This window comes from Pseudorca crassidens, chromosome X (genome assembly GCF_039906515.1).
Source record: "Pseudorca crassidens isolate mPseCra1 chromosome X, mPseCra1.hap1, whole genome shotgun sequence".
NCBI classification, from domain to species: Eukaryota; Metazoa; Chordata; class Mammalia; order Artiodactyla; family Delphinidae; genus Pseudorca; species Pseudorca crassidens.
The window spans coordinates 133,113,697-133,141,592 of NC_090317.1; the positions used below are offsets into that span (position 1 = coordinate 133,113,697).

Sequence of the window (27,896 nt, forward strand, 5' to 3'; positions counted from 1 at the left end):
TATTTATTAAAAAAAAAGAAATAAAACCATAAGAAAGCATATGAAGGTGGCTTCAATTTGCTTTGCAACTCATACTTCTAAAATAGCAGAGAAACATAACATTTTCAAAATTAGGGATTAGTTATGACAGTATATAACTGCCAAGAAAAGTCATATGATAAAAATTATTAAATGGCATAAGAAAATGCTTATGGAATACTAATAAGCAAAACATAATGTTATGACACAGTGTGAATAAAAGATTGACAGTTTTACTTAACAGTTGTTTCATTTAAATTGATATAAAATACTAGGGAGAAAAACCATCTTCACTGTGGTAGAGGATGGACAGTATTTCTACTTTTCTGCATTAAAAATTAAACAAATGTATAAACAATCAAAAAAGCCAACTCAAAATCTGAAGTTTCAACAGCCATTCAACTCAGAACACTGATGTTGGTCAAATACTCAGAGAATACTATGATGTGTCCGAAAAAAGGCGGCAAAAACCTTTAAAAAAAAAAAACAAAACCAAGAGCTTCTCTAAAGGGAAAGAACAAGCTGATACGTTTCTCCATATTGATTCTCTATATTTAAAATCTTACATTTAATGTTTTAAAGTTTCCATTAAAACCTTGGAAGTTAAATCAGCAAACTAAAAATCAACCCCGAACCAAAAATATCTTTTTGAAAACTGTTTTCCACGACTGGAAGATGGGCATTACCTCGCGCAGAGAGTTCACAGTAAGATCGCGCTAAATCTGAAATTACCTCCTTTCAGCTGACATGGAAATCGCTGTACTCTGAAAAACACACAAGAACCCACAGGGGCGAGAAGGTCTTACCAGAAGAGCCGGGCTGCTTGGGGTTTGGATTAGGTTTTGGTTTGGGTGCTTCGGGTGTCACCGGGTCATCTGTAAAAGAGGAGAAGTGCAATTATGAGCACTTTGCAGTCAAAACAACAAAACGTGCACTTGCACACAGGTGGTTTACTGAACAGTTAGAAACGGAAGCGTGTCCTTTGTCACGGCGGGGCAAGTACTTTGTCATGATGGGGATACCCATACACACAGGCACCTGTGGACTTCTTTCCATCATCATTCAGCTGCAATACTTAAATTCATGTATTTCCAATAGAAAATAAAGCAGATGGCTGGACCAGCTACAGAGTCTGCGGAGCCCGGGGCAAAATGAGAATGCAGAGTCCCTTGCTTAAACTGTACTAAGAAATTCAATATGGCGGCCACAGAGCAGTCCACCAAGGAGGGAAGCCCTTCTGAGTGTGGAGCCCTGTGTGACCCTACGCACCCACGAGGCCAGCCCTGGCAAGGACATTCAGTTTGTCTTATATCACCCCAAAGACTGTAAGAGCTTTAAAATAAAAGCAGGCCTACGGATAAAAGCCAGAAAAACTCAACCACAACAAACAATACATCTATCCCTTAGGTTTTCGTGGTAAAAACGAATTCGACTTATTTAAAAGAGACAAGCCTCTTTGCAATGATAAATAAGCAAGTCAGACACATAGGAGATTTAAGAGGTACCACTTACTGTTCCCTCCACCAAGGGCATCTTCTAAATTGAAGTTATCATCTAAAGGAGAAAAACAGATAGTTAATACTGAAGTTCTGGGTGAAACGAGGAACAGAAATGACTTCCTTAATAGATGGAGGAAACACTGCATCTCCACATCTCCAAACACTTTCCTGAATACCAGTCTGACCAACGTCTCAACAGAAAAACCAAATTCCTGACCGTATCCACATCATCCTTCTCTCCAAGGAAAGGAATAAAAGGCAAAAACCAAACCAAAACAATGAAAGTAATTTATAAATCAAGTACGCCCATGGACCGAGTTGAAATTCCAACTTCCGCCTGCAGACAGTTCTTCCCCGGGGACTGTTCATCCTAGCATCTTCCCCTACCAAGTTGCCAACAACTTCCACAAGGTAGATAGTACGAGTTAAGGGGGGAAGTCTGAGGCCAGATCTGGGCTTGTGCCCACCAAGAAAATGATTCAGCTGACCCAGGTGTGCTTGACAAAATGATATGACAACTCCTGATGGCTTCTGAGGTTGCCTTCTTAGTTTTAAGGACTCTTTGCAAGTCCCAGCAACATCTAGGTGAGCCTGTGTATCCACCCAACACGATGTACTGACCCATCACGAGTCACGACTGGGAAACACCGTTGCTGCCCCAGGGAGCAAAGTCCATTCTTCAATAATGACTGGTCCAGCATCCTCCGCGTGCCTGCACAGGTCAAGGACCTGGCTCTGAACAAGGCTATCTTTTCCCTCATAAGATGCCCTTCTAGATGAGAAGCCCAACATTTGAAGAGAGCTATCACATTTTTAAAAAAATCAGTGATAAGAGCTCTGTAACTCTGGGCATCGATTTTACTGTGGGTGACTAACCACCAATGAATCTGACCCTTGGTCAGTTCCATGATCGGTCTGATTCCTGACTTTTATTGGAAAGGGTTAGTGACAGCTAGTAGGCTCCTCCTAGAGGCTGAGATCGAAGTTTGCTCATGGGTTATAGGAGGGTCCCAGGGTCCTAAAACTGTTCCTGCCAAGAAATGAGTATCCAAAACCAGGGACAGACACTCAGGAAAAAGGCATCCCGAGATGCCTTCCAGGGGACCCAAACGCATCTCGCCAAAGTGTCAGCGCCCGTTCTCTTACAGCTGCTGTGGTCTTGAAAGCACCCGCATCCCAGCATAATTCAAATATTAACCAGGCTGGACCCAGAGCCGGTGAATCGCTGACCACGTCTCACCCAGCTCTTGGGAAAACTGGGGCGCACGACAACGATTTCTCGGCTGGGTTTGCACGCTGGGCGCCTTTGCTTCTTACCGGTGGCTTTTTTTGGTGGGACCGGAGTGGGTTTCTTGTCTAAAGAGAAAAGACATTTCTGTCAGTAAAACTTGCAGCTGGGACACAGAAGGCAACTCCCGACACTGTTCTGTTTTCCTTAAAAAGACTCAGAAAACGTTTGAAGCATCGTTTTTTCCTGGCAGTGGCCAAGCACTGGAGGACCCACGGCAACAGGAACATAGGATGATGTCGACCATGGCTGCCACCGAGACCAAGGACCCCTCCCACCTCATGACGCCAAGTGGGGGGACTGTGAGTGAAAGGGGAACCCGGGAGAACACAGGACACAAGGGAGAGCCCGGGACCTGTGTGGGAGAAGGAGGGACAAGGAACCCTCAAAGGCTGTGCACATTCACTGCGTGCAGCACACCTTTTGCTCCTTGGGACCCCCAGGCAACCCAGGCAGTGTGGGCTGAGGCCATTAGGACCACAGACACCTCCCCGGCATCTCTCCCCACCAGCCAGTGAGGGTTCCATCATCAAGAAGAAGACGTAACCCCCGCTGGCTTTGGGGAATACTACTGCCCTCACGGTTTTGACTCACACCTCTGCATCGGACCCCAGGAGTGAAAAAGATATCTTGGGGCCCTGACATCCATACCGTACTATGTATAAACTAGGTAACTAACGGGACCTACTGTAGAGCACAGGGAACTCTACTCAGTGCTCTGTGGTGACCTAAGTGGGAAGGACATCCAAAAAAGAGGCGATATAGGTATACGTATGACCGATTCACTTTGCTGTACCGCAGAAACTAACACAACGGTGTAAAGCAACTGTACTCCAATTAGAAAAAAAAAAAGATGCTTTCGGTTGAATACTGGGCTCCCAAATTCACATCCACTGGGAACCTCAGAACGTGACCTTATTTGGAAACACTGGTTAAGATGTGGCCACAGTGGATTAGCACAGACCCTTATAGACGAGTGCCTTTATCAGAAGGAAATGGGAAAACATAGAGGCACGTGAGGCAGAGGCAGAGACTGGGGTCATGCAGCCACCAGCCAAGGGATGGAATCAGTGAGCACACGGGGGACCAGCCCACGGGGGACCAGCCCACGGGGGACCAGCCCCTTCCCCAAGCGCATGGCAAGCCCACGTGGCATTCATTCACCACCACAGAACGTGGAAATTATTCCACCAAAAAAGGTTCATTTACCCTGACAAGGGCATCTTGATTTTCCTCGTCCTACGTGAGTCTAGTTATCACAGTAAGACATATTTCAAAAGATTTACTATAGTCCAGTGAAATATTCCCTGTAGTTCACAAAATGTTTTAATGTTACTCACCATCAAGGGCATGCGATAAATCAAAATCTTGGCCTAAAAGAAAAAAGAGTCCAATTAGAAATAAGTCAAATAAAAGTAAATTGGGAAATTAAGAAGACAATTAAAAAAGGGCATGATTTTGAGATGTCTGGCGGCTTTGAAAATGCATCACATGCTGTGATTTCTCATTTGAAATATTCACTCTCATGCGTAAACGTAAAAACATGTCAGCTTAGGTTTTACATTATGGACAACCTTAGAGTTTAGCAGCAATTAAATTAGTGGGAAACTGTGATAATTCTGCACGTGCGTTAGTCTAAAAAAGCAGATGTTTTGAAATAGGTGAGTAACGATTTCCAATACATGATGGAGAAAAAACATGGAGAGAAAAACCCCTCAGATTAGCAACATCTCTGTAATGACGCGACCAAAATGTACTTCTCGTAGAAACACCAGACAACCCGGAAAAAGGTACATTTTCTTTTAAATTTCCTGTGATCCCAGAGAAGGGGGGAAACTGCCTTTAATTCCACGGTGCTTCTATCCTGTTGCTACCGCTTTACTAAAGCAATTTCAATACGATTTCTATTTCTATCCAATTAATGATGGATTGAAGGAAAGCACAGTTAGGGAATCGGGGAACAGGCCACTTGGACCGTCCGGTCAGCGGAAAGGAGGGTGACAGCAGGTCAGAGGATCGTCCTGCAGGGGCAGAAGCAAAGAGCACACGTGTCCCATGTCAGGAAGTGCTGGGCGTGTAACAAGCCACCTTCATCCCCGGGGGCCTCCAGAAGGTTGCAATGTGTTCAGTCCCCCTGAAGGTCTCACAGACAGGTGTCAGCCTGTAACTCTCTCTCTCTCTCTCTCTCTCTCTCGTGTGTGTGTGTGTGCGCGCAGCTATGTGTGTGAGCGATTGGGGGTGTGTGTGTGTGTCCGTTTACTGAGTTGTTTGGGATCCACGGGGTTTTGTGTGTAGGTATGTGGGTGGTTTGCATGTGTGCACATGTGTGTGTCTAAGTGCAGCTGGCATGTGTGTATTTGTGGTGTGTGTAGTGTATGTGTATATGTGGGGTTTTATATGTGCACGTGTGTAGTCTGGGCGTGTGCCCATGTGTAAGTGTGTCTACGTGCAGTTTGGGAAGTGTATTTGTGTGTGTGTGATTTTCCACGTGTGTATTAAGAACAGGCAGGCAGGTAAAAAAGAATGAAATCAGGCCATTTGCAGCACCGTGGATGGACCTAGAGATTGTCATACTAAGGGAAGAAAGTCAGACAGGGAAAGACAAACACCCTATGATATCACTTATATGTGGAATCTAAACTACGACACAAATGAATCTATCTACAAAGCAGAAACAGACTCACAGACATAGAAAACAAACTTACGGTTACCAAAGGGGAAAGGGAGGGGGGAACAGATAAATTAGGAGTATGGGATTAACAGATACACATGACTATATATACAACAGATAAACAACAAGGACCTACTGTAGAGCACACAGAACTCTATTCAATATCTTGTAATAACTTACATGGGAAAAGAATCTGCTATATATATATATGTGTATATATATATATATATATATACACATATATATATAACGGAATCACTTTGCGGTACACCTGAAACTAATATTGTAAATCAACTCTACTTCCATAAAAACTACGACATGAACAATGAGATGTGCCCCCGAATTAAAAACAAACAAAACAACAGGCAGCAGAAGCAGCAGCATCTGGGAAGGCCCTGCGTCGGACGGACCCCAGCCCTCGCGGGGGGAGGGGCGCTGGTTTCTGGATCTCAGAGCCCGGAAGGGACAGGTGTGGTTTCAGCTGTTCCTGCAGCATGTGGCAGATGTCCACGTGGTAGCCAGGGCGGCTGGGGAGGGTGGGATTTGTTCAGCCCCGAAGAGCCCCCCGGGCAGGTGCAAAGCCTACACATACATGCGCGTCTCTGGTCCTGTACGTCTGCCTAGAGACCCACAACCGTTATCACTCCCTCTACGCTCCCTCTGCCGAAGCGACGGCGCTGGGACCTTCCTGAGATATTCAGCGCCCCTGCCATCGGGACGCCTCCACACCTGACGGTGGCGGGGCGAGGCAAGTAACCCCAAACAGAGCGATTCAAGGAGCGGACGATGCTGCGTTTTGGACGGGGATTTGGAAAGAACAAGCAGACAAGGCTCTTTGGAATGTTGAAACCAACAGCAACACACTTGAACGTAAGATGTTGCTACACGTGATGCGTGTGCGCGCATGCTCCTGTGTGGGTGTGTCTGTGTACGGATGTGCACGTGAGTATACTCGTGTGCGCGTGTCTGTGAGCACGTGCACCCGCGGGCGTGCACACTGCATGTGGGTGAACTGCACGCGTGCCCACGTGTACCTGTGCACATGCATGTCCACGTGCACTGGTGCGTGTGCGGTGCAGGTATGTGCTCATGGGCGCGCGCGCGCGCAAATATGCGTCGTGAGTGTTGTGTATGTATGCGTGTCTGTGCCCTGCGTGTGAGCATGCGTGCACGTGTGTGTGCACATGTCTGTCTGTCTGCCTGGTAGCTCCGTGTCCAGGGCCTGGAGCCTCCGCAGCCCACCTGGGCCCCGTGCCCTGCCCCGCTCCCCGTGCCCTGCCCCGCTCCCCGTGCATCTGGGCTCCTGAGTACCGTTGACGTGGCCTCGCTTAGAGGAGAGGTCACGGCTCAACTCAGAGCCCTCTGCTGAGCCCCCGGGGTCCCGCACGAAAACCCAGAACAGCAGACCCAGTGGGGCTGGGGGAGGGGCCGGGCATCCGAGGGGGACACCCAGGCATTTCTCTTCCGGCTGCCGTTGCCCAGCCCATCGGAGGCAGCCTGCACCGCCTCTGCAGCTTCCAGGCGGCCCCTCCAACCTCCAGATGCGGAAGGGGACACCTCCAGATGTGAGGCGGCCCCGCCAGACGCAGGGCCTGAGTCATCCCCACAGCACACACACCCCCTGCCGTGCGCCCTCCCCCACCGCCGTGCACCCTCCCCCGCCACCCATCTGTTTGTTCGGTTCCCTCCTCCCGAGACCGAGGACAAGCCCCAGGACGTCCCCAAGGCCACCCTGGGCGCCGGCTCCTCCTGGGGAGCTGTGCAGCTGCACGTGCCTCACAAACCCGCTGAACCGCGAATCTGAGGTTCCACAACCATGAACTGTGCAAGTGACGAGCGCACAGCACGAGGCCCGAATCCGGTTTCCCTTAAATTCCATCAGGGTGGCGCACTGACGTAGACATCACAACGAGGATATAAATACTACTGACAATAATTTATAGAGATGATCAGTTACACAATTTATACACGGAGCTTATAAATTATACAAATGGAAATAGAAGTGAAATATACTGGAAACAAAACTAGAACAGAAACAAAACATAGATGGGGCTTCCCTGGTGGTGCAGTGGTTAAGAATCCGCCTGCCAATGCAGGCGACATGGGTTTGAGGCCTGGTCCTGGAAGATCCCACATGCCACGGAGCAGCTAAGCCCGAGCACCACAACTACTGAGCCTGCGCTCTAGAGCCCACAAAGCGCAACTACTGAGCCCGTGAGCCACAACTACTGAAGCCTGCGAGCCTAGAGCCCGTGCTCCGCAACAAGAGAAGCCACCGCAATGAGAAGCCCGTGCTCTTATTTTATTTCTAAATATTAGAGATGCCCTTACTTTTCTGTAGCTAGGAAGGAATTGCTCCAGACATCGTTTTGCCGTTTCTCGAGCCATGTCATTGAACATTCTGCCTTACAGATTTTGTGACAAGGGGGGGAAAGGTTCTTCTCTTGTACCATAACCCTGGGGGTGCCACTCTGGGCTGGGTCAAGCTTTGGAAGAACCCAGAGCATCTGGGGACGCTGTGGGCTGGGCTCCGGGTGCCGTGGACCAGTGAGTTTTAGAATTTGGGGAGCCCAGATTCCTGGGCCCCGATCCCAAAGACACTGACTCAGTGGGTGGGAGCTGGGCCTGTGAATCTGAATTTCTAACAACCTCCAGGTGGTGCTGATCCTGGTGGGTGGGCTGGGATGGCAAGAGTGGCCCAGGACCCTCATCCCGGCTGTAGGGAGGTAGTTCTAGGACCCTGGTAAATTCCGTCTCCCTGAGCTAGGAAACCAAGTCATTGTCACCCTGAAAGATAACCTCCAGGATCTGACTCAAAGCCCCAAACCCATTTCCAATTTTATCACCCTTCACCCTGGGTCACCGCCCTGCCCTTCACACTGGCCCTAAATGACCCGTCAGAAGGCCCCAAACTTGATCAGTTCACAGAGGCTTTGCATCTCCAGAAACTGGCCCAAGGCCCCTAACCTAGACCTGACAGTTCTGTTTATTAATCACAGTCAAGGCACGTCATCCGTAGTGGTTCTGTTCTTACAGTCGCCGGAAATGCTGAATGAGCTAATAATATTCAATCATGGCTCCTGGGGAACTCCAGGGTTAAGTCCCTGCGCCCTCAGGTCACACCGCCATCAGCTAATCGCACATAACCTTGTTTCATGCATGTTTCTGTGGAATTTGACCTTATTTAATCTAGACTGTTGATGCTCACAGCACTCTTTCTCCTGCCTAAAGGAAGCTCATCTCATACACGTATTTCAGGCACGCGGCAACCTTCTCATGCTTAGAAGCAAAATCGCAAGCATAAAGCACAAAAATGCGGCACGACACAGATACTTGTTTACAATCTAAGACCGGAGAGGTGACTCCGTGTTTTTGCAGCTGGGCACAAATCCCTGAACTCAGTATCAATTTGGGAGTTACCAATAAATTGTAGCAAGTAGGCAGATTTGCAAATATGGAATCTGAATGCTGAGGATGGATGGTACAATCACTACTATGGCCAAGAAGTTCACTCAGGTTTTTCGGTAAGATGTTATAGAAATACAATAGATGTCACTCTATGTCCCTCGAAAATTTACAATCCCCCCAGCATCCTGTGAATGATTTGAGGGGTCATACAGTTTGGGCACCTTGTCCGTCCTTGGGGCTTCCCTCGAATCCTCTACTTGGCCGTAAATGCCAATCTCTTCTGTCCATACCAGGAAAACTCCTATTCAGTCCTCAAAGCCCCGATAAGAGGCTGCCCTCCTACAGGAAGCCCTCAGCATCCCTCCCAGCCAGACTAAAGCATTTCCATGGGTGATTCCTATGCATATTACAGTTTCTGAAGCTCAAATACAGATCTTGGTTCTCATCTCTGGCTGCACATCCAAGGAGACCTCGTAAGTCCCGAGACCCAGGCTGTGCCCCAGGCCAATTAAAGAAAAAACTCTGGGGGCCGGTTCGCAAGCCACTAGTATAGATTTTTATTTCCTTACTACTCCTTAACACAGCTGGTCCCTTCTCTCTCATTTCTGCTGTCCTGGTCCAGGCTCTGCCAACACCCTCAGCTAAGGCCAGCATCTTCTTCCCCTGCACACTGGGTGGCTGGTTTAATATAATCCGTTTCCCTGGCAGTCCTATGTATTTTATTTTATGCATTAAAAAGAAATGTTATTCTGAGGGGGAGTCCCCAGGCCTTCTCAAAGTACCTGAGCATCCAGGAAAGAAAATGGTTAAGGGCTTCTTGTATTCTTCCTGGAAGGATTTTGGGGGGGGGGGGAGCCTTAAAAATGAAAGCAGAAATGGAGACAGGAGCATAGGTGGAGAAAGATTTAGAAAATGAAATCAACAGGATTCGCTAACATCGGATATGGGAGAAGGAGCTGGCAGGAATGAAAGCTGACTTTTCATTTTGAGAATCTGGGCAAATGGTCCTATCACAAGAAGCAGGAGTGAAGGAGGACATGCCGGCCTGGGAGAACATCATGAGAAGCCCAGGATATGGAGCAATGTAGACACCGTGGGTGCATCCAGATGGACCAGATCTATCAGCATTTATGGAAGTTAGCGTAGGGTGGAGAGAGATCTGGGGGCGGGACTGTAGGGGAACCAGCATCTGCCTTCCAAGAGGTGACCAGGAAAGCTTTCTCTGTGGTAGCAGGATGCAGTCCACACCCCAGCTGAGACTCATCTTCTGCTCTGTCCTTCCCATGCGCTGATTCCTTCCCCAACTCTGAGTCAGCTCCTTATCTTGTAGGAATGCAGAGATTATAACCCACTGCCTGGTGATGTGCTTACGGTGAGTCTAGGTGCTGGTGGTTTCAGAGCAGTGAGATAATGGCCCCCTCCAACTGGCAACCACTTGAGATAGGTACTGCAGCTATCTATCTATCTATCTATCTATCATCTATCTATCTATCTTCTATCTAATCTGTCGCATCTATCTATCGTCTTTTATCCATCCATTCATCCATCCATCATCTATCTTTTGACATCTCTCCATCTATCCTGTGTCTATCTATCATCTATCCATTATCTATCTTCCACCATCTGTCTGTCTATCCATCCATCCTCTATAAACCTATGATCTATCTATCTATCATCCATGCACCAATCAATCATCAATCACACCTGTCCAGCGCTACCTCACTCCAGCCAGGCCACTAGTCTTTAATTAATTCCTCAGCATTGAGTCAAGTCAGGGCGGGGGGAGGGGGAGGGGAGGGGAGGGGAGGGGAGGCGAGGGGAGGCGAGGGGAGGCGAGGGGAGGCGAGGGGGAGGGGAGGGTGGAACGCCCTGCGGATGCACAAACAGAAACAGCCGGAATTCGCTGGCTGCATTGTCTGCGGATGACGAATGCCTTCCAAGTCCCGGAATACAACAGGTCTGGCTCTTTGCCTTCTCACGAAGGGCGGTGAACAGGCAGCAATGAAAATGAATTCTCTCTCTCTCTCTCTCTTTTTTTTTCCTTCTCAAAAGCACCCTTGGGAGTCATTACTTGGCTCTTTGAAAAGCTGCTGATGCCCTGCGGCTTTATGGCCCTTTTTGAAAACAGAGGGATTCTATCAAAAACGTCCAAGTGCAGAAAGCAAGAGCGATGGAAAAGGGGTTCAGATCTGCAATGGGTTTCAAACGCCCCCGCCTGCCTTCTGCGGAAATAAAGACATTTTACGACACGGCCCAGTCCACCCAGACAGCTGAACTGGCACCGAAGCCACACCGATGCTTACTTAGCAAAGCATGGGTAAAGTATGCTGGTGTTTTCTACTCTAATCTATTTGATCTTCCTTGTTTCAACGCTGCTGGACGTGCACTACATTCCCAGCCTGTCCAAGGGTCCCTAATCGCCACTGGAAAAACACCACTTAGAGAGTTTGTATCTAACTCTAGGGGGAGAAAAAAAAAAAAAGGAAGTTTCTGGTTTTCTGTTTACGGGATTTTTAAAAAATAATACGAGTAGCGAGACGGTGGCCACACCGAGTCATTCAAGACAAAGCTGAAACTAACACAGCCGTGTACCGACTCCCAAAAGTGCCATAAGAATTAGGCAAAGAGGGGCTTCCCTGGTGGCGCAGTGGTTAAGAATCCGCCTGCCAATGCAGGGGACACGGGTTCGAGCCCTGGTCCGGCAAGATCCCACATGCCACGGAGCAGCTAAGCCCGTGCGCCACAACTACTGAGGCTGCACTCTAGAGCCCGCAAGCCACAACTACTGAGCCTGCGTGCCACAACTACTGAAGCCCACGCGCCTAGAGTCTGCGCTCGGCAACAAGAGAAGCCACCGCAATGAGAAGCCTGTGCACCGCAATGAAGAGTAGCCCCCGCTCGCTGCATCTAGAGAAAGCCCGCATGCAGCAACGAAGACCCAACACAGCCAAAAATTAATTAATTAATTAATTTTTAAAAAAAGAATTAGGCGAAGAATACAAACAGGAGATTCCAAAAAGCAAAAAAAAAAAAAAAAGGAACTCCTGTGTCCCTATGTGGACAGATACAGATGCAGATGTGAAAGACACAGGCAGACCTCATTTTATTGCATTTAGCTTTACTATGTTTTTTACAAACTGAGGGTTTGGGGCAACCCTGTTTCGACCAAATTTATTGGTGCCACTTTTCCAACAACTTTTGTTCACTTCATTTCTCTGTGTCACATTTTGTAATTCTCGCAATCGTTCAAACTTTTGCATTATGATACGTGTGTGACGGTGACCTTTGATCAGTGATCTTTGATGTTACTACTACAACTCTCCGAAGGCTCAGAGGATGGTTAGCATTTTTTAGAAATAAAGTATTTTTCAATTAAGCCATGTTCATTGTTTTGTTTTCGGTTTTTTTTGCGGTACGCAGGCCTCTCACTGTCGTGGCCTCTCCCGTTGCGGAGCACAGCCTCCTGACGTGCAGGCTCAGCGGCCATGGCTCACGGGCCCAGCCGCTCCGCGGCATGTGGGATCTTCCCGGACGGGGGCACGAAGCCATGTCCCCTGCATCGGCAGGCGGACTCTCAACCACTGCGCCACCAGGGAAGACCCATTGTTTTTTTTTTAAGACATAATGTCACTGCACATTCGACAGACTACAGTCTAATGTAAACATGACTTTCACATACACTGGGAAACCAAAAAATTCATGTGACTTGCTTTTACTGGGGTGGTCTGGAACCGAACCCGCAATCTCTCTGAGGTGTGCCTGTCCTATTATTAGGTCAATACACATAGGAATTCTGGTTAGTTAACCTCTTTCACCCAAGAGATTAGGCACGAACAAAAAAAGAACATGTAGTGTTGGGTGGGCAACCAGAACTCCCTGGGAGGATAAAGCCAAAATCAGAAGCAATACGGCAGCATCTCCTAAGACCAACCATTTGTGTATCCTACACAACCTGGCCATTCTCCCAGAAGGACACAAATATAACAGAATATTCACGGCTGTTGACTGTGACTGAAGTGTCTATGTGTGTATGTGTGTGTGTGTATGTGTGTGTGTCTGTGTGCATGTGTGTGTATGTGTGCATGTGTGTGTGATGTGGGTCTTTGTCCTATAAGGTTGGAAGGGACTGTAAATTAAAAATAAAAGCCCTGGTGGAAACGAAGGAAGAGACTTCTCTTCCCTCGCCCTTTGCTTCCAGAAGATCTTTCTCTGTCCTTTTCCAAGGTGGGTAAATATTTTCAGTGGCTAAAGGAGCCTGTTTTGACGACCTGTATAGAACGGGTGACATTTACTTAGCTACTTTTAAAAGTGCGTCTTTGCGGCCTTAGTGGGTCACCTGTGATGCACGTCACATCCTGGCGTCACGCTCACTCAATCATAAAATGGGTTTCTTTCCCTTTTACCATGGCAGAGAGGCTTTCTGGGTTGATGTTGGGTTGAATTCTAATTCCCCAACAACACCTTCCCTGTTCCACCAGAGACGCTCTGGTAAACACTACCGCCAGGAAGGGGCTGCCGTGACTTGTATCACGAAACCCATGTTGATAACAGTGCTTGCGGGTAGTTCATTTTCAAGTATGTGTCATCCTCTGAGGGTTAGAACACACCCCTCTGTCTGCAGAAAACGCTTCCAAAACCACTGCATCCCCCCAAAAGGACTTTCGGAGATCTGTAAACACACACTCCATCGTTAACCCTAAGAACTGGCAAAGGAGATCAAAGGGCAATCTCCACTGATTTACATGGGACGGACACCCGGGTGTCAGAACAAACCACATGGGGACTCCGTGAGATGTCTTGTGCCAGATGTGTCTTCCCAGCTGCCACCAGGGCTGGGCGTCCTCCAACAGCTGGGTGTCTGAAGGATTCTGTGGAAAGCCAGGACGCTGAATGAGTTGACACCTCACCCCAAGACAACCTCCGTCTTCTTTCTAACCCCGTCTGTAAGTCATACACAAGCATGGGATTCTTTTCTCCCTAAAAGAAGCCACCGTGATTGGAAAATCTCAGTAGGAACAAACACATGGGCTCCATGTGTGTGGTAGTCAGTCTCCTTTGGGAGGAAAACCTCAGCTGGAAAAAATTCCACATTTCATCCGTGAAAACCCTGCCTCCTACACGTCGGATGGATATAACTACTCGACCACCTGCATTCTTTTTCCGAACAATCAGCATATCACCCAGATGAAGAAAAGTGCATCTCCCTCCATGAAGAAACCGCCCCCCCAAATCAAGTATTTTCATATCTCCAGATGGAAAAAAAAAGGGGGGGGTTGAACCATCATAAACTGAGAATGAAGAAAAAGCCAAAGCCCTAAAGGAAATAACACGCAATTAACTTTTTATCAGAGCCGAACACGCAGGCAGGACAATGAAACTCACTTTCTCTGCGTGGCAGGCAGAAACAGGAATAGCCGGACGGGAAGCCGGAGAAGCCACACCTGCTCGGGCGGGGATGAGGAGGGAATCCCCGGAAACCTAGCAGTTGCCCCGCAAGTGTCGCTTTCCCTATAGGCGTTTCTGGATTTTCGAACGGCACTGGCTACTGTGCAGAGGCTGGCACGGAGTGTGGGGTCCTGGATTCAGCACCTTCCTGGACCCATTTCCCACCCGGTCCGCACTTAGGTCGCCCAGGTGCCAGGAGTTCTAAAACCCGGGATGTAAGTGTCCTACCTGGAGGAAGACTACGGAAACCAAACCCCCAGCCACCAGCAACCTGGAACGTGTGACACAAATCCCTGGGTGTCTCAGCCTCAGCACGACTGACATTGGGGCTGGAGGACCCTCTGATGCGGGGCGTCCTGGGCACTGCGGGGTGTGCAGCAGCTTCCCTGGTCTCCACCCACCGGATGCCAGGAGCACCCCCTCCCCGCAGTGTGACAACCAAAAACGTCCCCAGACACTGTCATATGTCCCCCTGGGGAACCAAGTCATCCCAGGTTGCAAACCACAGCCACAGGTAGGCAAATGGATGGACGGACGGATGGATGGATACATAGATAAATGGTTTATATTAAGTCTCCATGCTCGGTCTGGGTGTCTCAGCCTCAGCACGACTGACATTGGGGCTGGGTGACTCTAATACGGGGCGTCCTGGGCACTGCGGGCTGTGGACCAGCAGCCCTGGTCTCCACCCGCCACATGCCGGGAGCACGCCCCCTACAGTTGAGACAATCACAAACGTTTCCAGACATGGCCAAGTGTCCCTGGTGGCGGGAGGAAGCAGGGCTCCATTGAAAGTTGAAGCTGCCTCTTGCCTTCTAGGGCCCCTGCGTCTCTCCACCCCACGCTGTCCCACGGGGATTTCCAGAAAAACCTGGGAACACAAGAGCCCTGGGTCCCAAGGCCTCAGAAACCAGGCCAGTGCTACCTGCACCCCGATGAAGATCTACCCCCGACTCAATGGACGCCTGTAGCCAGAATGGAAACGAAGCCAAACCCCGATTTCTAGAGGGAAGTGTGTTCTGAACTTCAGCAACTCGAAAGCAAACTTTCCTGATAAAACCCCATTTGTATCTTAGGAACAGTCCGTTCCCTGCCTCGGACCCCAGAAGGATCAGGCAGGGGCGGGGGAGGCGCCCTCCAAGAGATCAGCACGTATCAAGGCTCTGTTCTCCCTCTGTTCTTTCGGGGCGAGGCTGGCTCTCCACCCCCGCGCTGCTCTGTGCCCCCCTCCCATCCCCCTGCCATTCAAGCCCCAACATCTGCTGGCTGAAAGCATCAACCAACCCCGAGTAGCTGGGAGCAACCTGCATAGAAATCAGGCAATTCTAGGCTAACGGTGCTCTGGGTTTCTTCTAAAAATTACACATTTTATATACAGGGTAGAATACAACCTGTACGTGAAAGCTGTTAAAAAACAAACACACGAAAAACAACTGTCAGCAGAGACAGCTTCCAACTCAGCCACACCCTCGCACTGGCCAAGGCTGTGTTCCCCACCCCGGAGTCCTTGAACTGTGGGACTGTCACCATTCTTCGGCCCTGTGTCCTATCTGCCTGGTGAGATGTTTCCCTCCCCCCAGCAGATGGTACCTTCCTGGGCGACCAGAACCCCTTGTGATCCATCTCTCTGGGGCGAGGCACACAGTTAAGGGCTCAGAGGACAATTAACTCACGAAACATGAATGAAGGTGTAGCCAGGGGGGTGCACGAAAAATTCTCGTGAGCAGATGGGACTCAACCACATGGCAGGAAAAAAAAAAAAAAAACCACTAATGAAGAACTCTGTGGTGAGGCAGCTAGGTGGGATTTAGGGCAGGAAACAGAGAAACAGGAAACCCATCCCAGGCCCTCCCCACCAAGCTGTAAACTATTCCAAGAGTTTCCCGTGGATCAGGCTGAATTGGTTCTAAAGCCTGCAACGAACACACAACTTCTAGAATACGTGGCACACATTTTAAAAATGCAGACATCGATTAGCAAATCCTCCCTAAAATAAAAATCAGGCGGGGGACCAGGGCTCAACATTCAACCTCTAGCGCTGAGCTGGAAATTTCCAGGTAAACACCGGGCCTTCTCTGTCCTGTGTCTGGCTCCTAAAACGTGTCCTCCACCGACCAGACCACTCCTGAAAAGACACTGCCCTAGTGGCTGTGCACTTAAAAATAACCACGTAAGGACAGAAAACAACCGTTAGTCGGAGAAACCCGTTTTTTATGCCACGCCCAGCACGATCCCAACTTTCCTTTTCAAAGAAGAGAGAGACAGGAAAACTGGATCTCAACTTCCATTTTAAAAGGAGAAAGACAGAAAAACGCAGGCAAGAACCAGAAACAGGCCAGGTTGGCTGGGGAGTGTGGGCGTCCCGGGCGTCCTGTCCTTCTCCTGACACTTTTTTGGGTGCGGTTTTCCGAATTATCTACTCGGACACACGGACGATCGGCTGAGAATACGTGTCCCTTGGCGGCGTCGTTCTGCACCCGACCGCGCGCTCGCCAAAAGTCCCCGCGGCCCGGACACCGCAAGAGCTGCTGAGCGTTTCTAGAGCCCCGAGTTTTTCCTGGCTTCCTCCCCCTTTCCCGGGTTTCAGGCTCCCCGGCCGAGTCCAAATTTAGTCCCGGGCCGCAGGGCGTGGCGCCCGGAGGCGGCCACCGAGCGCCTGAACAAAGACGCGGTCCCCGGGCCCTGCCAGCGCTCTGGCCGGGGCGCGGGGCGGCCGCAGAGGCGCACACCCGCGCCCGGGAACTGAAGGGAACCCCGGGGGGAGGAGGAGGGGGAGGGGACTCGGGGGCCACCGCCCCACCCAGGGGCCTTCCAACTTTTAAGAGTCTGTGAATGTGAAAACAAACGCTGCCATTCCGCCTGCGGAGTGAGTGCAAAGGCGCCCGGGAAGAAAGCGGGGAGGAAAGGGTAAGGCCGCCTCCTTGGGCCGTTGGCCACCCGTTGGCACAGCGGGTCCCTCTAGGCGGGAAGGACGGCTCAGGGCTCCCCGGCGCGTCGCCCTCCACGCGCCACCCCCCCACACACACAGTGCGCCCCCAAAATACGTCCCTCGCCATGCGTCCCCCAACGTGTGTAGGCCCCGCACAGCGCGCCCCCGAGGTGCATGCTTCCCCAGTGCGACCCCCAAACTACGTGTCCTACGCACTATGCCCCCCGAAGTATGTCCACCCCACACGGAGCGTCCGTCCCCCAAGGTTCGACCCCCTCCCATGGCCCTTCCCTGGGGCCCCGACGCGGGTCCCCAAGCCAGGCCCGCGCCCCCGTGAGCCCCACCGGCCGCCTCTCACTCACCCCGGGTGGGCACCTGGGTGCCAAGCAGGCCGAACAGCAGCAGCGCGAGGGCCGCCCGGCGCGCCATGGTGCGCCCCGCGACGCACAGTGTCTGTCCCGGGAGTGGCGCGCGGACGGTGGCGGCGGGAGGGACACCCCCGGGGCGGGGCCGGGTCAGGGTGCAGCGCGGTCGCCCCGCCCCGGCCTCAGCCCTCCCCGCTGGCGGCCGCCCCACCCCTGGGCCACAGGGAGCCGCAGGGGCAGGGCACGCGCTCGGGAGGCGGGGCGAGGCCAGTCTCTCCTGCTCCCAAAGTGGAGGGCCGCGTCTCCACCCTCCCACCCCTCTTTAACGGGGACCCCCCCGGGCGGCCTCTCTAGACAACGGAGTGAAGCCCCCGCTCCGGGGTCTGCTAAGAGTGGACCCCCTGCCTCGGGTGCAACAGCCCGCGGTCCCCAAAGTCCAGTCTGGAGTAGCAGAGCGCAGAGCACGGGTAGGGGTTTCCGGGCGCAGGGCCGCCCTTACTTCCCAGCCTGACCAAGGACCTCCTTTGCAGGAGCCTCCGGGCTCCGGAAGCGTCTCCCCGCCGAGCCGGAGGTGGGGAGGGGTGGGACATGTCTCCCCTCCCCCATCCGAAGCAGCTGGCGCCCAGGTTGGTGGGGGGAGAGGCATCTCTGGCGACAGTCACAAGCCACAGCTGCAATGTGGGTGCCCTTCCCTGTCCCGGGCTTACAATATTTTTTTAATTAAGGTATTAGCTTAAAATTCTATCCGTGTTCCTTCAGGACACTGGAACGAAGGTGTCAGACAGAAATAGCCCTGAGTCACATTCCGGGATTCTACCCTCCCGACCCTACCCATCCAGGGCCAGGTCTTACCCATCACACCCCTCCGGCTCCCGGGATGACTCAGGGCCCCTCCTCCCTGCCCTCCTGACACCTGTCCTTCCGCCGCCATCTGCCGCCATACACAACGGACACGTGTACCCACTGGGTCAGACACACATCTGGCCAGAGGTGCCTGGACCCACACCCCAGGGCCCCCAGACTGCTTATCTTACAAGACCAGCAATCTGAACAAACACACCTGTACCCAGGGAGAAGGTGGTTCTTTTTCTCGGCCAACTGAAACCCCAACACGATTGTAGACTACAGGCAGGAAGGTAATGTAATCATTTTCGGGCGAAAACAAAAACCAAAAAAACCGTCTTTGAAGTGTCCCTTCTTGTAGCTAACCTGGGTTGACCACTCAGCCAGAGAGCCCCATACCTCCAGGGAAATTTCTCTCTATATGTTTTTCTACCCCTCGCTTTTCAGCCTTGACTCTGCCAATTACCACTTTCCCTTTCCCAGACCACAGTCTTGGGGCCAATAGAGGACATATGGACCCTGGTCAGTTGTAAACAAGAGGACGTCCAGGGCACTTCTGAGGGAGGAAGGGGATGTTGGAGCTGCTGCAGCTATTTTGGCACCTTGAGGTAAGCCAGCCTCTGAAAGAAGCATAGATAAAGAAACCATGTGCTTCCTGCCCAGGTCAAATTCCAAAGACCCTTCCCTGGGAACTTTTCAGCTCACCCCAATTACCTTCAAAAGAAAGGTCCTACCTGGCAAATCTCCAGCCTCCGACAATTGAGCTGAACCACGGCTGACACTTTTCTCTTTTTAGAAGCTTCTGGAGGCTGTGTGCATTTGGTCACTGAGGGGCTGAGTCCCCATCATCAGCCATAACCTCAGGCACCATTGCTCTCTGAATGCCAGGGTTGGAGGTTTTAGATTTATGTCCCTACAGGGAGGCATTCTGAAGGCTTCTGTAATTTATTAAGATGACTTTTGGCTACTTCTCTTCTTTTTTTTTTTTAAGTGCTGCCTTCCTTAGTTCAAAATAAAAATTTCCATAACATCATGCAGATGCTTTGGCTTCAGAAAGCTCTAACTTCCAGAATGAAAATTAAATTACTTGAAAAAGCTTCCTCCCTTGTATCCAAACACCACAGAGCCCATGTGAAGTCCATAAGCTGGACTGGGAGCTGGATAGAACGCATTTTGGGAGCAGGCTTCTTGCTCCGAGTGGGGAACCCAGGGGAGTCATCAGTGAGATGCGTTAAACTGTAGCGTGCTTAATACATGATGAACTTGGAACCTGCCTTCACTGATCACTTCAATTGTTGCTACCAAAAAAAAAAAAAACCCAGAAAACAAAAAGCCTCACACGCTCCCCAAGCATCACAGAGCCTAAACTGTTAGATGTTTGCCAAAAAAAAAAAACAAACAAACAAAAAAAGAAAAACAAAAAAAAACTGTTAGATGTTTGCCAGAGTTATTTTTCAGGAACTTGGGTTCAGCTGTGTCCAGTTTGAGCTCAAGCCAGGTAAGACTGGTCAACACCACAGACCCTCCAACTGGGCATTTCTGAGATTCCACTTGATGACATTTTCACATCCCAGGGCCAAAAACTCAACCTTCAGAACAAGCTAATGCCAACATTTTCTGAACAATGGTCCCATGAAGAAGCCTGGACCTTAGTTGCACCTTCTCAGAGTGACGATCAACACACTTTTTTTAAAAAAAATTTTTTTAATTGAAGTATAGTTGATTTACAGTGTTGTGCTAGTCTCTGCTGTACAGCAAAGTGACTCAGTTATACATAAATAGATACACACACACACATTCTTTTTTTTATATTCTTTTCCATGATGGTTTATCACAGGACAGTGAATACAGTTCCCTGTGCTCTGCAGTAGGACCTTGTTGTTTATCCATGCTATATATATTAGTTTGCATCTGCTGACCCCAAACTCCCAATCCATCCCTCCCCCACCCCCCCCTCCCCCTTGGCAACCACAAGTCTGTTCTCTATGCCTGTGAGTCTGTTTCTGTTTTGTAGATAAGTTCTTTTGTGTTTTAGAACACAAAATTTTAGATTCCACGTATAAGTGACATCATATGGTACATGTCTTTCTCTGACTTACTTCTCTTGGTATGATAATCTCTAGGTCCATCTGTGTTGCTGTAAATGGCGTTATTGCATTCTTTTTCATGGCTGAGTAATATTCCATTGTATATATATACCACATCTTCTTTATCCATCCATCTGTTGATGGACATTTACGTTGCTTCCATGTCTTGGCTATTGTAAATAGTGCTGCTATGAACACTGGGGTGCATGTATCTTTTTGAATTAAGAGTTTTAGTTGGATATACACCCAGCAATGGGATTGCTGGATCATAGGGTAGCTCTGTTTTTAGTTTTCTGAGGACCCTCCATCCTGTTCTCCATAGTGGCTGTATCAATTTACATTCCCACCAACAGTGTAGGAGGGTCCCCTCTTCTCCACACCCTCTCCAGAATTTATTATTTGTAGACTTTTTACTGTTGTCCATTCTGACCATTGTGATCACACGTTTTTTTCTTATCTTCAGTCACCTTTCCACACACTCCCCACACCTCAGCTCTGCCCCATAAATACCCTGAGCCCTTCACCTTCAGGGAGGCCAAGGTGCGATTTCTTCTCCTGTCTTCCCACCTGGCTGCCTCGTGAATTAGCCCTTTCTCTCTGCTGCAGACCTCAGCATCACAGCGTTTGGCTTGCTCGGTGTCAGGCGCACAAACCTGGTTCAGTAACACGTGCCTTATGCTGGTTGAACCACAGGACGTGACCAAGGTTGGACCATTTTTGATGGAGGCAAAGGGCAATTCTGTGTTCCAGCGTTACCCTTGGTGACTCCCCGTCTTGAGCTGGGACCTCGTCAATCTCTTCAGTTTTTAACTGTTAATGAATCTGACTTTGGTCCCTTCCTAACCTGCTCTCCAAGCCAGATATTCATGCATAGGTATATATTTCCTCTAAAACACACGCTCACACGCGGCTTAAACAACAGACATTATTTCTCACAGTCCTGGAGGCTGGGAGTCTGAGCTCATGGCATGGGCAGATTAGTTCCTGGGCAGGCTCTCTTCCTGGCTTACAGATGCCACCTTCTTGCTGTGTCCTCACATGATGGAGAGACAGCTCTGGTGTCTCTTCCTCTTCTTATAAGGACACTAATCCCATCACAGGGGCCCCATCCTCATGACCTCCTCTAACCGTAATCACCTCCTAAAATCCTAACACCATCACCTCAGGAATCAGGGCTTCTGCATGTGAATTTTCGGGAACACGCACACATTCAGTCCATAACCACCTCCATCCATCAAGAATATTCTTTACAACAGCAAAATAGTAAAAACAAACACAACAGAAAACAACGATAGGCACTACAGGAAATCAGTGTGTACTGGGAAACTCCGCAGCCATTTGAAATCATCGTAGAAGAACGTTTAATGATTTGCAGATACTCGTAAATCTTAAAGGCACAGCCTAAGCCAATGCAAGTTCTATAGAAACTCTCTATAAACAAGTGAAAGTGAATAGCAGGACACACGCTAAACCTTTAGTAGGGATTAGTTCTTAGATTATGAGGGATGTTTTGGTGTCTGTGTTTTCTAAATTTTCTGCACTGCATTATTTTTGAATAGGAGGTAAATGTATTTTAAAATTGTAAGAGTGGAAATTTGGAGAACGCCCTAGAGTGTGACCTAGTTCAGGAAGGAGGTCCTGGAAATATGATGGTAATTTAATAGGATGGAGTCTGACCTCCCCTCTCACCCGTGGACGTGGAAGCAGTGAGAACAGACAGAAGGACCATGGGAAGCCTGAAGTCCAGAAAATATATGAGCAGAGTGCCCTCCTGGAGTTGGCAGAAAATATCAAGTACTGCCACTGAGAAAGAGGAGGCTCGAGTTGCATTCCCAGAAGCAGAACCTGAGATGGGCCTTCTTGTGCCAGTGGGTTATGGAGGGAGAGCTCGCGGGAGGAGAAAGTTAGGGAGGCTGGCCAGGACAGGGCCAAGAGCTGAGCAAGGAGGTAGTGTCAGCTGGGGATAGGGCTTACCCTGACCCTGCCGGGCACTCTGGAGCGTGGAATGTATCTCCTAGAGGCCAGAGGGGCTTCTGTCCACCCCAGTCGTCAGTCGTTGGCCAGGCACTGCCTTCAACCCTAGGAAGGGAGTATACGGGCATAACCTTTAGGGTAAGGTGGCTCATCTTCAGACCAGGACCGTTCTGTGAAGAAGGGGCAGTTAATAGCCAACACTCATAGCTGTTGGCAGTCAGGTGTCCAGGCTTGGGGAGCATCAACAATGTCCACTACATCACCACCCGCAATAAAATCAAAGCTCCATACTGTGGAAGAAGGGCTAAAGGATAGGGGATGGTCAACTTGAAGTCTCACATGTACACAAAATGGATGGCAGGAAGAAAGGAAGATAGCAAGGAGGGAAGGATATATGGATAGATGGTTGGATGGATGGATGGGTGAGTGGGTAGTAGGTGGATGGATGGAAGGATGGATGGATGGGTGAGTGGGGAGTAGGTGGATGGATGGATGGATGGATGGGTGAGTGGGGAGTAGGTGGATGGACGGATGGATGGGTGAGTGGGGAGTAGGTGGATGGATGGATGGGTGAGTGGGGAGTCGGTGGATGGATGGATGGGTGAGTGGGGAGTAGGTGGATGGACGAATGGATGGGTGAGTGGGGAGTAGGTGGATGGATGGATGGGTGAGTGGGGAGTCGGTGGATGGATGGATGGGTGAGTGGGGAGTCGGTGGATGGATGGATGGATGGATGGGTGAGTGGGGAGTAGGTGGATGGATGGATGGATGGGTGAGTGGGGAGTAGGTGGATGGATGGATGGGTGAGTGGGGAGTCGGTGGATGGATGGATGGGTGAGTGGGGAGTAGGTGGATGGACGAATGGATGGGTGAGTGGGGAGTAGGTGGATGGATGGATGGGTGAGTGGGGAGTCGGTGGATGGATGGATGGGTGAGTGGGGAGTCGGTGGATGGATGGATGGATGGATGGGTGAGTGGGGAGTAGGTGGATGGATGGATGGATGGGTGAGTGGGGAGTCGGTGGATGGACGGATGGATGGGTGAGTGGGGAGTAGGTGGATGGACGGATGGATGGGTGAGTGGGGAGTAGGTGGATGGACGGATGGATGGGTGGGTGGGTAGTAGGTGGATGGACGGATGGATGGGTGGGTGGGTAGTAGGTGGATGGACGGATGGATGGGTGGGTGGGTAGTAGGTGGATGGACGGATGGATGGGTAAGTGGGGAGTAGGTGGATGGACGGATGGATGGGTGAGTGGGGAGTAGGTGGATGGACGGATGGATGGGTGAATGGGGAGTAGGTGGATGGACGGATGGATCAATGAGTGGATGGATGGAAGGATGGGAGGATGGAGGGAAGGAAGGTCAGATGGATGGAGGGATGGATGGATAAATGTTATTAGCACCTGGCCACACCGAATCATGTTCACCAGACTTTCTCCTGATGTTTAAATTATTCTTGGGGAGTCAGCCAAACTTGACAGATCTGCAACCTGGTGTATATTCAGCCAGCCCGCTACCCTGAATCAGGTCAGCTCTAGTGCCCTTTCAAGCTTAAGGCTTTAATCTTCAAGCCTGGGCAGCACCTGACCCGTTGGCCTTTGGCAGTCACCAGGGCCAAGCCCACAAGCATTTCCCTCCTCCAAGCCCCCACCTACACAGCTACCTGCCCGCTAGAACTTTATTTCTTATCGTCAGCATTTCTCATTGGTAGGAATCATTTCTTCCCTCATCTATCTGTCATCGAACCGATGTTAGAAAATTGAGACTAAAAAAATGTATATAGGAGTGTTTGAAATAGTCTTTAATTATATCTGAAATATTGGTGCTTCTTAATATAAAGAGAGTGTATCAAGGAAAAGAAAAAAAAAGAAAAAAAAAAAGCACAAATAGAACACTAGTGTAGCCAAAAGTCACAGGAAATGTTTCACAGTCAAAACCGTAATTTTTTCCTGTTTAAATGCCACTGACTGGAAATGATCATGAATAAGAAATACTTCATTTTTGGTGGTACACACAGAAAAGCAGATGGCAGCAAGCAAGTCCATGTGGCTTTAATTTTACATCTGAGGCCATGTCAGGAGTGTAAAGTTGTTGGCTAAGGCTCTTCCAGAAAGCTGGAAACCAAAAGAATGAGGTCACACCCCATGTGGACGGGACTCATCCAACCCACTGAGGGCTAGAATGGGAAAACAAGATGGTGGAAGGAGGAATTTGCTCCCTCTCTGCTTAAGCAAAGACATCCATCTTCTCAGCGTTCTCAGGCCTTTGGACTTGGACTGACACCACCAGCTCTCCTGGGTGTCCAGCTTGCAGACAGCAGACCGTGGGACTTCTCAGCCTCCATAGCCATGAGCCAATTTCTTTCTTTCTTTTTTTTAAATGATTTTATTTATTTATTTATTTATTATTTAGCTCCTTCGGGTCTTAGTTGTGGCACGCGGGATCTTCATTGAGGCATGCGGGATCTTTCTTTGTGATACAAAGTCTCTTCATTGGGGCACATGGGCTTCTCTCTAGTTGTGACATGCGGGTTTTCTCTTCTCTGGTTGTGGCACGTGGGCTCCAAAGCGTGTGGGCTCTGCAGTTGTGGTGCACGGGTTCCAGAGCATGTGGGCTCTGTAGTTTGCAGCATGCGGGCTCTCTAGTTGAGGTGCTCGAGCTCAGTAGTTGTGGTGTGCGGGATTAGTTGCCCTGTGGCCTGTGGGATCTTAGTTCCTCAACCAGGCATAGAACCTGCGTCCCCTGCATTGGAAGGTGGATTCTTTACCACTGGACCACCACTGATTTCTATAATAAATCTTCTCTTATACGTATGTCCACATATCCTATTTTTTCTGTCTCTCTGGAGAACCCTGACAAATACAGAGGGTGATGGGCAGAGAGGGTGATGAGGATGGAGCATGATAGGCAGGAGGTGGTCCAAGAAGACCTCTTTGAAGACACAGGTGGCCTCTGAGGCCACCTGAATGAAGTGGAGGTTGCAGCATGGAACAGATTCTCCCCCAGCACCTCCAGAAGGAATTAGCCTCACTGACCTGTTGATTCCAGATTTCTGGTCTCCAGAACAGTGAGCAAATAAATTCCTGTTGTTTTTCAGGCACCTAGTTTGAGGTAATTTGTTTTGGCAGCCCCTGGAAATACATACAAAGATCAGACCCGTGCTGATAGTCTTTCCCATAAAACAATGATGAGTCCATGCGCTTAACGGTATCCTCTCTGCACTCACATGCCTTTCTTCACATCATCATTTTTGTGTGTGTGTGTGAGGGAGGGTGGAGAGACATATGACAGTCAGAGGCAAAAATAATTAAGGGACACAAGTGTTGTTTGGGGTCATTCTGCTGCACTGTTGATCTGTCCTCTATTCAGTTTTTTAGGTGCAAGCAAAGAATAGACTTCTGAATGATGTTGCAAAAAAAAAAAAAGGAATTTGGATATTTGCAGAATTGCTAAAAGAGCCGGTGGGTGCCCAGATATGAAATGTTTATATGTTTATAATATTGTATAATCCCCTTGCCTTCGGTGTGTGTGAGCTCTGAGATGTGCTTCTAACCCAGAGAATATGGCAAAAAGGATGAGATGTCCCTGCCATGATTACACACGATGTAGCTTTCTTAGCAAGAAAAGCTCTATTCTCATTCTCTCTCTCTCTCTCTCTCTCTCTCTCTCTCTCTCCTCTAGTCACTGGCTTTGGCAAACCAAGCTGCCATGAGGTAAATGACCAAGATAGAGGAGCTCACATGATACAGAAGGATCGGTGACCTGAGAGCTGCTTCCAGCAAGATACTGAAGCATCAGCCCTGCCTGCAGCTGCTGGGAGATGAATTCCACCAACAGCCTCAAACACCACAGGAAGTGGACCTGACCCCAGCTGAGCATCTGCTGAGAATACAGCCCAGCTTATCCCAGGATGGCTGCCTGCTCAGACCCTGAAGCAGGAACCCAGCTAAGCCAGGCTTGGACTCCTGGGCCAACAGAAACGATGAGATAACAAACGTGTGTTGATTTAAGATGCTAAATTTGCACTAGTTGGTTATGCACTATCAGAAAACGACTTCAGCTGGAGAAGCAGCCTTGGGACCCTGCAGACAGGAAAATGCCCCCAAACCAACCCCCAAAACTGGCCTGTGAGGATACTTCTCTGGGCACCACAGCCCCGGGAACTCAGCCTTGCTGTCCCATCTCTGCCTCTGGAGAGACTGACTTCCAGCTGTGTCTTGAGCCCCCCATGAAAATCCTGGGAACAGATGCATCTGGTCACAGACCCCAGGATTCAGGTCCCCTCCTCCAACTGCAAGGGAAACTGGGAAATGTATTCTGAGGTTGCTTCTGCGCTGGAGTTCACGGGGAGGGTAGTGGCCCAGATGTGGGAAAGTTGTCACCATTCTGTTCAGCCCGCCATGAGCAATGGGCTTCACGATCCACTTCTTAATGGCCCTACATTCGCTAGGATGTGTCAAGGCGTCACTGAGCCAAACTCCACTCAGCAAATTCCTTCCCTGTCACCCCTGTGAGTGCGCCGTATAATCTGTTTTCAGTGTCTCGTTTAAAATAGGAGGTTCCTTTCTTCAAAGGTAAAAAGAATAGTGTACGCTTGTAAACTCAGCCAGTCTTGTTTCATCTATTGCTCATCTCACGCTGGATTATTTACAGACAAATCCCAGACATCATAAAACTTCATCTGCAAGTATTTGAGTAACTATCTCTGAAAGTGAAATTTCATATTTAAAAACCATTACACCCTAAAAATGATCGATAAATATTTGAGTATCTCTGAAGGTGAAATTTCATATTTAAAAACTACTACAGGGCTTCCCTGGTGGCACAGTGGTTGAGAGTCCACCTGCCGATGCAGGGGACGCGGGTTCTTGCCCCGGTCCGGGAAGATCCCACATGCCGCGGAGTGGCTGGGCCCGTGAGCCATGGCCGCTGGGCCTGCGCTTCCGGAGCCTGTGCTGTGCAACGGGGGAGGCCACAACAGTGAGAGGCCTGTGTACCAAAAAAAAAATAATAATAAGATCAATAATTCACAATTTCATCAAATATCAAGGCAGGGAATATCTTTACACTTTGTCTTAAAATACTTGGATTACAGTTGAATTGCTTAAATTGGAATACAAAGAAATCCCATAAATTGTGAAAAACTAAACTAAACTAAACTAAAACAAAATAAATAAGAACAGTAGAATAGAATAGAATAAATAGAATAAAATAAGTGCGACTAAGAATAAAACAAGAATAAATAAGGTTAAATAAATAGAATAAAGAAGGAATAAAGTAGAATAGAAGAGAATAAGATAAAACAAATAAAAATAGAGGTATTTCCCTGGTGGCGCAGTGGTTGAGAATCCTCCTGCCAATGCAGGG

General features: G+C 49.4%; 1 protein-coding gene and 1 long non-coding RNA gene across 3 annotated transcripts in view; one reads left to right on the plus strand and one right to left on the minus strand.

Annotated features, from left to right (window-relative positions):
* LOC137217201 (CD99 antigen-like) overlaps positions 1-17,770 on the minus strand; it is a 31,776-nt gene extending 14,006 nt beyond the window's left edge. The window contains exons 1-5 of one of the 2 annotated variants that reach the window (XM_067723798.1): positions 17,621-17,769; positions 4,146-4,178; positions 2,835-2,873; positions 1,531-1,572; positions 825-893 (exon numbers count right to left, since the gene is read on the minus strand). In XM_067723798.1, the coding sequence (XP_067579899.1) occupies positions 825-893; positions 1,531-1,572; positions 2,835-2,873; positions 4,146-4,178; positions 17,621-17,687 (250 nt within the window). In that variant the 5' untranslated portion in view covers positions 17,688-17,769. Of the gene's footprint in view, positions 1-824; positions 894-1,530; positions 1,573-2,834; positions 2,874-4,145; positions 4,179-17,620 lie in introns of both variants that reach the window. The other variant, XM_067723799.1, reaches the window with a different exon arrangement.
* Positions 17,771-17,887: 117 nt separating this feature from the next.
* LOC137217203 (uncharacterized) lies at positions 17,888-27,135 on the plus strand. Its single transcript, XR_010940048.1, has 3 exons — positions 17,888-18,090; positions 18,950-19,074; positions 26,211-27,135. It is a non-coding gene; the product is annotated as an uncharacterized lncRNA (long non-coding RNA).
* Positions 27,136-27,896: the final 761 nt, after the last annotated feature.